The sequence below is a fragment of the Lates calcarifer genome, linkage group LG3, assembly GCF_001640805.2.
Source record: "Lates calcarifer isolate ASB-BC8 linkage group LG3, TLL_Latcal_v3, whole genome shotgun sequence".
Lineage (NCBI taxonomy): Eukaryota > Metazoa > Chordata > Actinopteri > Centropomidae > Lates > Lates calcarifer.
In genome coordinates this window covers 17,982,078-17,991,992 of record NC_066835.1, presented here as the reverse complement: position 1 = coordinate 17,991,992, position 9,915 = coordinate 17,982,078, and the positions used below count along the sequence as shown (strand labels likewise).

Sequence of the window (9,915 nt, the reverse complement as noted above, 5' to 3'; positions counted from 1 at the left end):
CATGTATTAAGTAGGAATATTGTTTAAAAATCCATGTCAAAATTGAGTTTCACAGGTAGACGATTACTGCTGTTACTTTGCACAAGCTTTTAATGAAGGTTATTACCATAGACTGTGGTTATTACAGACAAAATAACCAAGTCAAAACACATTTAAAGTTATCTAACACAGCTTGACATTTCCCATCCACCGTAACTACACCAGAGTCTACGCACTGTTTGCTCTTGTAGCACTTGTCATTTTTCTGGCATCAGCTCCCTCGAATTCAGCATCTTTTATTGTTTCTCCCTCAATATTCACCATGAGTGACGTGGACTGGGGAAGCAAACACACTTTAAATATGAGGAGATGAATGAGACACCTCCCTGTCAGCAGGCAACCAAACCAAAGCCATAATGTTGCTCCACATTTTACTCCTGACAGTGGCAACAAAAGGTGAGTTTGAGTCAAAGTAAAGCTTCTGTGCTTTTGCTAGATAGGTAAAAAAAAAAAAAAAAAAAAGACTTTGTCAAGAGTTAAGAATAAAATCTTGCTTTTTTATGCTCAGATTTAGAAATCTATTGAATTTTCTGAGATATATCATAGATGTGCAACATCATGAGAACTCCAATGTGTGATTCAAAGAACAAATTAGGATTATATATTCTTATTTTAATCAGTTTAACTCCTCATTTCCGCACCTCTTTTTCTCTGTGTCTTCTCCTGTGTGTCTGAAATGCCTTCAGACTCCTGCCAGGTACATGAAGCCATAAGATGATGTCCCTTCAAATTTATCTTGGAAAAATGACAGTTTATAGATAATTAAAATGTAATTAAAGTTAATTACACCTCTAAAACAGGAAGGAATTAGCAATTCTTTCCATCAAAGGCTTGAATTAACTAGTTTGAGGTAACCTTATTGACTTAATATCACAAGACAAACAGAATAACTTTGAATGAAAAATATTTTGTCACATATACAACACATAGATAAGATTATTGAGTAACTTTGTCATTTCAGGCAAGTATGCGACATAAATGCACCTTTTTTATCATGAACTTTAATTTGAGTGCAGCATCCTAAAGTATCGAATGTGTCCTCTCTGTGTTTATCATTTATTACCCAGCTGAGTTGTGATATTTGTTTTATTCTCCACAGGTCTGCCAGTTCACAGACTGGATCCACTCCACCATGGCCTCTCACTGAAGTCCTCCTGTAGAGGAAAGATCCACTCTGTGTGCAGCAGCTGTCCATTTCATTCCAACACACTGACTTCCATTACATGAGGAACATATTTATACAGTTTTGCAAACCAGTTGGCAACTTAATTTTGTCACTTCACAATAAATTTTATTTTATTTTTATTGTATGAACGTGTTGAGCATTCTTTTGTGTTTTAGAGTTGATTGACTGTTTTTGTTCCAAATACCTATTGTCCATACTGAAAGTCTGTAGTAGCAGTAACCAGTTGTGACAGCAGGTGGCAGCAGCGTCGTGGAGCCTCACATGTGATAAACAGGAGAGAGACGCCGAGGAAGAGAAGACGAAGAAGAAGGCGACCATGTTGGTTTAAAGGAAGAAGAAACACAATAGAGGCGATTTATTTCAAGTAAAATTCAGTTATTAAAGCGACTTGCAAAGAAAACAACTGATCAACCGCAAACTGGATATACCTTGTAAAATAACAGACAAACTAAGGTAGGTCTGCGGTGATTTTGAACCGTTCAATTTCCGTTAAAAAACATTCGAATGGTTGTGAGCAGGCTAACATAACGTTTGTGCTAAATTAGCCTTGAGGCTAGCGATTCTGCTAATCGGGTTGTATATAATTCGGTTGGTGAAAAAATCACAAAGAAGGTAACAGTGAGGACATGTAACGTTATTATAGTTTAAACTTTCCACACATATTGTCATATTTCGCAAATTAAAAGCGTTGAAAAGTGTTTTAGCGGCTTAGCGGCTAGTTAGCTTAAAGCTAACACTGGCTTACTTTAACGTTAGCCTAACATGGCTAATGTTGTTTCTCATGAGCCGCAGCGTTAAAAGCTGTTACGTTACTTATTTACATGTGAAAATGACACGTTTAATGTAGCTATACAGATTGTTCGGGTATTTTAAAGTTGAATAGCAGGTAGCCGTTTTGAAGAAAAGCTGGTGTTCATTTGAATAGTAAAGGCTAAACTCAATTGTCGATATACACTGTAATTATGAGATAAGTGTCAGTCAAACCTGCAGCTTTTACTGAAGGTCACTCTTACTTTGGATCGTGACAGTGTGCTTCTTAATCTGCCTCTGAAGACTGCCACCTGGCAAGTTTACCTGCGCAGTCTTCAATCATCCAAACCATTTAGTAAATTAGCTGATAAACCCTGATCTCTGATCTCAAGTGTTTATCAACAAAGTTACTGTTGAGTAAGTTTTGGCTTTAATCCCCACAAATGTGCTCAAAAAAGACCTTTAAAAGTCTCTGCAAAGTAAATCAGAGAGGAAAAGAAAGAAAAGTATTTCAACTACATGTTTTCTACTTTGTTTTCTTAAGCCCCAGTAAGCCTCTAAAATAAGCCATAATAAACAATCTGAAGAAGGAACTTCCCTCCTTGGTGCAACATTTCACAACCAACAGATACATTCAGTATGTGATGGGGACTCTGAAGTAGACATGACCTTGTTTTTTAAGGGTTACATTCTGAAAAGATAGGGAACCTCAGGCTTTTATCGAGAGTTGAAATTGTCAGGCGATTGACATATAATCGATTGGTATCTTTTGATTAGGCCTATTGAGTAATTGTTTAAGTACAGTCCTTCAGTTCTAGCTGCCCAAATGTTCTGGGTTTATTCTTTTTCTTTGTTTCATCTGGAGCTTTAGGAAATGTATTTAAGACATTTTAATTACATTTGATGACAGATTGATCAAAAACAACTGGATGATTAATCAGCTGCTTGTGTTCTGTCTTAAATTCTTTTTGTTGGATTTCTTTCAGGTGATAAGTTTGAGTCGTTGGCTGGCTTTGAGGAGGCAGTTGGTTGATCACGGCCACACTCGCACACTTCACACACACTGACCTGAAGACCTGTGGTGTCCAGGGGGTGGAGGTCGAACACCTGGAGCAGAAAGGAGACGCTCACTGAGGACTGTACAGGGGTGGAAAGCTGTTTGGCTTTGGACTAGATAACCCCCTGTGCGACTTGTGTTTTCAGGATCCATTTTTTTCCCACACGTGGAGTGATACACCCCCACACAGTGGAAATAAACGGAGAGCATTACAGACTATATGATTTTGGGGAAAGACTTGTACAAAGTTGGACATCCTTTTTTCGAGGACAGGGATATTGAGCAACTCTTATGGACTCAAAGTGGAAACAGGAAATATTGTTCCATTTACAAACAGAAGTTTAAGTATTGAACTAAGATTATATTGAAGAAGCTATTCCCCAAGTTCAGATTGCCTTAGTTGTTCTATTTCAGGACTTGAACCGCTTTGATACTTGTTCACATATAATTTTTCTATATTGTGGGCAAGTATATTCATGCATATGAATGCAAATTTCTCTTCATTTTGAAGAGCTCTTGTGTAAAAAAAAAACGTGTTTTTTTTATGTTCTTGTACGTCAGTCACTCTGTTGTTGAAGGGGACCGAACTGCACGTACGTGTGTATATGTAAATACAACAAATCGACTTCTGTTGTAAAAGCTTTGGACTTCAAAAAAAATAGAGAATATTGTTTGTTAATGCTTTATTAAACTTTTTTACTTTTGAAGAGAATTTTTAAAAAGAAAAACCTAAGAGGCAAAAATCTAATACTTTGAAGAAAAAAAAAAACAAAAGCAAAGGAAAACAGGAAAAATGGCAACCGCCAGAACAGAAAACGTTGGCCCAGTTGTCATGGGACTGAACAAGCAGAACGGGCAGCTCAGAGGACAGACCAAACCAGCTTCAGTCCAGCCAGCACCCACAACTCAAGGAAAGGCCACGGGCGCACCCCAGAAAGCAGGCGGTGCCCCTCAGGATGGAGGAGGCATAAAGTTTGGAGATGACTGGAAAAAGAGCCTAAAGCTCCCTCCCAAAGACAACAGGGTCAAAACCTCAGTGAGTCAAACTTGTCAACAGTTTCTAATCATACTTTAACCTTTCAGTACTCTGCTGTTGCCATTCTAACCATTCTGTGTGTCCACTGCAGGACGTGACATCCACTAAGGGGAATGAATTTGAAGATTACTGTCTCAAACGAGAACTCCTGATGGGCATCTTTGAGATGGGTTGGGAGAAACCTTCCCCTATCCAGGTAGGCTTTACTTCTAAGTTTTTCCCCTAATCAGGTAGAGACAGAGTGTAAAACCATTATGTATATTCAAGTCTAATGTTTGTGTTTGTCAGAATGAGCCTAACGATAGTATTTGTGGTTCCCTGCAGGAGGAGAGCATTCCCATCGCCCTGTCTGGACGGGATATTCTGGCCCGGGCTAAAAATGGAACAGGGAAAAGTGGAGCCTATCTGATCCCACTGCTGGAGAGGATAGACCTGAAGAAGGACCACATACAGGGTGAGACTCTGCCCGTGCATTTACAGTTCCAAGCCATTTTTCCACCACACATTGCTCTCCCTTTATCTCCTCCTCCTCGTCTTCTACTTGCTGTTCATTCGTCAGTTTCTCCTCCTCCTGTTTGCTCTAGTGATTCTTACCACTGTGAGATCTTTTCCCAGGCTTGATTATAATTTCTCCTGTGCATTGTTCCTCCTCAGCCATTGTGATGGTGCCCACCCGTGAGCTGGCGCTGCAGGTGAGCCAGATCTGCATCCAGATCAGCAAACACCTGGGAGGAGTCAAAGTCATGGCGACCACCGGGGGCACCAACCTGCGAGATGACATCATGCGCCTGGATGAGACTGGTAAGAATCCACTTCATGGCATTTTATCTACAAAGGACTACTGCCTGCTGTTATTATATTACATGTGTTGCAGTTAAAGAAGCAGCTGTAAGTTTAAAATAATAAAGATTATTATGTTGTTCTCAGTAAAAATGAAATTCCTCTTTTCTGCATCAGTGCATGTGGTCATCGCCACCCCCGGCAGGATCCTGGACTTGATAAAGAAGGGAGTGGCAAAGGTGGATAAGGTCCAGATGATGGTGATGGATGAGGTAAACATGAGCAAAGTAGCAAATCAGCAGAGTGTTTATTGTCATCATATTCCTCAGGGAAATTACAGAAGCCTTCCAGTGTGTTTTTCAGGTTGGAACAGAGCCTGTTCCTCGTGTTAAATCGTCTCTGTTTCCTCTCAGGCGGATAAGCTGCTGTCTCAGGACTTTGTGGTGCTCATCGAGGATATCATCAGCTTCCTGGCCAAGAACAGGCAGATCCTGCTCTACTCTGCAACCTTCCCCATCAGTGTGCAAAAGTTCATGGTGAGCAGTCGGCTAATTGCTGCACCACTCGTCCAGCCCAATGGCTCGGGGCCACTTGGCACAGCTCGGCTCGCACTGCAGACCAAGCTGTTCTCACTCTGCAGCCCAGATCTGTGTTTGTGTTTGTCTGTAGCTACATCACTTCACAGTGTTTGGAAACATTGAAAGTCCTCTTGTTAAATTGTGATACTGTGAGTTTTTAAACACACACTCCTATTAATTTTCCGTGTGTCCTTGCTGTAGGCCAAGCACCTTCAGAAACCCTACGAGATCAACCTGATGGAGGAGCTGACTCTGAAGGGCATTACTCAGTTCTATGCCTACGTCACTGAGAGGCAGAAAGTCCACTGCCTCAACACACTGTTCTCCAGGGTAACTGACTAACTCCATACTCACTGTTCGTTTCCAACTGCTGCATGCCTCACAAGGCAATGCTGCACAACACTGTTATCATGTAGAGAAGTGGCCTGAGTGCCGACTTCAGGTCCTAAACTTGATGTGGTGATTGATAACGGTGTCTTTGTTTCCCTCTCTCACAGCTTCAGATCAACCAGTCGATCATCTTCTGTAACTCCACTCAGAGGGTGGAGCTGCTGGCCAAGAAGATCACTCAGCTGGGATACTCCTGCTTCTACATCCACGCTAAGATGATGCAGGTGAGCCGCAACTGTGGAGAAATGTGATGTGTTTTTTATTTCTCTCAACATCTGTTATTTTACATTTCTATTAATTTAATTATCTTAAATTTCTTACATTGCTAATTGACTATCAGGCTCATTTATGTGTAACAATTAGATGAATTAGATGTGGATATGAGGAAATTGTAAATATATGTGTAGCAGTAAATGAAAGTTTACCTAAAAGTCTTGAATGAGGCTCAGAATGTTTTTATACATTTCATGGCTTTACTTTCTCTTTAACAGCCTTTCATGTTGTTTGTTTTCAGGAATACAGAAACCGTGTGTTCCATGACTTCAGAAATGGACTGTGCAGAAACCTCGTCTGCACAGGTGAGTTTATATCGTCCACTGTAACCCCTCAGAATTAATGTTTACGTTGCTGCTCTGATGTTCTGTTGTCTTCCTGTAGATCTCTTCACCAGAGGTATCGACATCCAGGCTGTCAACGTGGTCATCAACTTCGACTTCCCCAAGAACGCTGAGACTTACCTCCATCGTATTGGAAGATCAGGTCTGTTGATACTCTGAGCTGTTCTGTTACATTTTGTCATTTGTGGAAACAAAATCAGACGAATCGGAGCATAAACTAAAGGTACAAATGAAGAGTCATTGTCATATAAAGGCAGCATGTTTGTGTGGACAAGCTCTTCCTGTGCGATGACATAAATACAGCTCCATCTGCCCTGTTTGCTTTTCACTCTGACAATATTGGCCGCTTGCCAGGGCACAGGATCTGAACTGGCTTTCATTCTATTATGAATTAGGCCAAACACTCACTCAGAGTAAACCCTGTCTGGGTTATGAGAAGATAAACTAAATATAATGGGTGAAGGATTTCATAGTGAGATTTTATATTAAAGCATTCCCTCATTCTCAGGGAGGTTTGGTCACCTGGGCCTGGCCATCAACCTGATCACATCAGAGGACCGCTTCAACCTGAAGGCCATCGAGGACCAGCTGGTGACAGACATCAAGCCCATTCCCAGCAGCATCGACAAGAGCCTCTACGTGGCCGAGTACCACTCAAGCAGCGGCGACTGTGACGTGGAGGAGGTCGAGGAGAAACCAGGACGCCAACAGGACAGCACCTAAACAGGTGGAGACGCTTTGACTTTTCTTTTTTAGACTTTAATCGCCTGACAAAATGTCCCATCCTCCCTAATCGTAAGCTTTGTCTTCCCTGCAGGACATTAGGACACACCGGGCTTTTGCACAGACATCAGCGCTTGCACACAGTCTTCAGGCAACTCTTTAGTTTCACATTTCTCCCTCAGAGCCTGACAAATGGATGTAAAGGCTGTTTTTATTTTTAAGTATATCCTTAGCTTTTTCCTCAGAGAGCTGCCTCATTCTTTCCTTTCTTTCTTTTAAATTAACTGAGAAAGTTTAAACTTCTGTTTTGCACCAACTCAGACTGGACCATGCATACTGTGTTTTTGAGCTTAGAATATATTTTTTTCTTCTTAAAATAGATATGTTTGTTAGACAGCAGCGCAAATGAGCATCAGGGCTGTTTTGAACCCATCGTCCCCGGAGACCCGCGTTCATCGCCAGCAGCGAGGTTGGGTCTGTTTTTAATGTTACAATGGTGCACTTACACCAGCCGTCATTCTGTCCACTCACACTGCTGTTGTCACTTAAGTGCCTTACCTACTCCCATGCCCACTCATCCATTCATTAGTCTGCTGTCGTCCGTCGTGCAGCAGAGTACGAGCACAAATAAGATGAACTTAAACAGTAAACCAGATTTTATTTAAACATCGCTTTATGCAAGGGGAAAAAAAAAAAACAACAGCACACACACACGCACACACACACACACACACACACTCAAATGAACACGGCTCAAACTCCTCAAAAACCATCCTGAATGTGAACGTTTATTTTTAATGTGAGCGTTGCAATAAAAAAAAAGGGCAGCTTTATTTAAATACTTCGTGACTGTTTTTCCCTTTTTCACTATGAATAAAACATGAGCAGAGTTTAAAATGAGAAGACAGCCTAAAGACACATGCCCTCATACTGATTCATGGATGTTCGCCTGCGACCACACAAGCAGCATGGGAAGTGAATAGAAGCCACATGCTGTTACATTATATCTGTCGCAGGTGAGTTCACCTGCAGACAGGTGTCGTTGTTTAGACGTTCTCTGACATTTTAAAAAAATCACATTTGGCTGGTGAATACTGTAAAATCTGTCGGCCACTGCAGCTGGTGGATGAAAGTCTGGTTTCCTGTCCTGCTGATGCGAGGACTGATGCATCAGAGACGGTTCAGAACAGTTTTGATCGCAGAAATTTGCCATTTCTAAGCTGACAGATAATTGAATATCACCAGGTCCAAGAGGTGAAGATTCATGGGTTTTTGTTGGAAGTTGGTGCAAAACAATAGTTTGAATTTTCTTTTTCTTTTTCCACCCACCACCCATCTTTAGGTTTCTCAGTTACAATGTGGAAAATATAAGGTTTGTAAAGCAGAAGCGTTGCCACAAACTTTCTTTTTAAACCCCATCACGACAAAAGTTGGTGAATGTATCAGTTGCCAATGTAAAGTCTGCAGCCCAGCGGCTGAGCCAAGCTCTTAAGCATATTAGACAGTTGTTGTTTATATTGCTGCTGTTGCATCAGAAATTCCCCTTGAGGCTTTGCTTTTATGAAACGATATTAAGGATAAGAAATGGTTTAATGGACCGCAGGGTGTTAAAACCTGCTCAGTCTGTAAAGGACCACACTGACTTTCAGTAGATCTGCGACTAAAATCGGATGAAACATCAGCTTTCTTTCTGCAGCAGCAGCAGTGATATAATTTTTTTTGTTCTGTTTCCCCCCAGCACAGCTATGTTGTTTTATAATTCAAAAAATGTGAGAATGATTTTTTGTGAGCGGTGGACTCTGTTTTTGAAAGCAAAATTGTAGCATATTTGAACAGGCAGCTGTGACTTTTCTTTCTTTTTTTGTTTGTTTATTTGTTTGTCCTCCCCTTACAGAGCATCACTAATGATTTGAAAAAAAAGACATAAAAAAGAAAGTATTTTTGCTTTTTAAGATTTATTTTTGATGTTTGCTTAAAGCAGTTTGGCTCTGTGAGGCTTTAGCACTGGGTAACCTCTGGAGGGTTTTTGTTTGTTTGTTTTTTCCTGGGTGGGTTTGCAGAAGCCAAGTGTTTTATCAGATGCTCTCTGGGCATCTTGAATCTTTCCTTCTCTCTGGTACCTAAAGCAACAACAAAAGCTTTGATTTAAAATTTCCAACCTCAAAAATACCCAAACTACCTTATTGGCTTCATGTTTTAAGTGCCAGAGAGAGAGAGCGCTAAGATATACAGAAGAGAGTTTCTGGAAAGCGTTGAAGCACTGTGATCTTCTTGAACCTGTTCCATGTTTTGTGACGGGTGATCAAAGTGCTGTGATTTGTTTTCAGCAGCTCAATCCCCCCCCCCCTCCTTAGGGCAATCTATATACGAGGTGTTATGAATCATTTTGAGGAAAAAAAATTGTAAATGATTCATTGTTTACACTAGTCGTTTACAATTATAAAAAAAAAAACAGAAAATACTTTGCTTCATGGGTGGAGGAGGTAGAATTTGTTTTGAATCACCCCTTTTCCCCCCTTGAAATAGTTTTTCAGGATTTACATTGAAACAAAACCAAAAAAGTGGAGTGTGTGTGTGTGTGTGTGTGTGTGTGTGTGTGTGTGTGTGTGTGTGTGTGTGTGTGTGTGTGTGTGTGTGTGTGTGTGAGGGAGAGATGTAAGTGTGTTTGCATGAGGAGAGGGTGTGTACGAGTGTGTGTATACAGGTGACTGTTTGAACAAGGTGTGTGTGTTAAAGCGAGAAAGGCCATAGTGTGGTGT

The 9,915-nt window shown here is 40.8% G+C and overlaps 1 protein-coding gene across 1 annotated transcript; it reads left to right on the top strand.

Annotated features, from left to right (window-relative positions):
- The first annotated feature begins 1,502 nt into the window (after positions 1-1,502).
- Positions 1,503-8,537, top strand: LOC108899382 (probable ATP-dependent RNA helicase ddx6). The gene is made up of 13 exons (XM_018699793.2): positions 1,503-1,678; positions 2,962-4,068; positions 4,160-4,264; positions 4,393-4,522; positions 4,723-4,869; positions 5,026-5,120; positions 5,262-5,384; positions 5,628-5,756; positions 5,924-6,040; positions 6,331-6,394; positions 6,474-6,575; positions 6,942-7,160; positions 7,251-8,537. The coding sequence occupies exons 2-12, from the start codon at positions 3,826-3,828 to the stop codon at positions 7,154-7,156; spliced, it is 1,470 nt and encodes a 489-aa protein (XP_018555309.1). The 5' UTR covers positions 1,503-1,678; positions 2,962-3,825; the 3' UTR covers positions 7,157-7,160; positions 7,251-8,537.
- The last annotated feature ends 1,378 nt before the right edge of the window (positions 8,538-9,915 follow it).

Coding starts and splice junctions, on each gene's coding strand:
- LOC108899382 (XM_018699793.2), top strand. CDS start 3,826: ATGGCAACCGCCAGAACAGAAAACGTTGGCCCAGTTGTCATGGGACTG. Junction 4,870..5,025: donor CATGCGCCTGGATGAGACTG/GTAAGAATCCAC, acceptor TTTCTGCATCAG/TGCATGTGGTCATCGCCACC. Junction 6,041..6,330: donor TCCACGCTAAGATGATGCAG/GTGAGCCGCAAC, acceptor GTTTGTTTTCAG/GAATACAGAAACCGTGTGTT.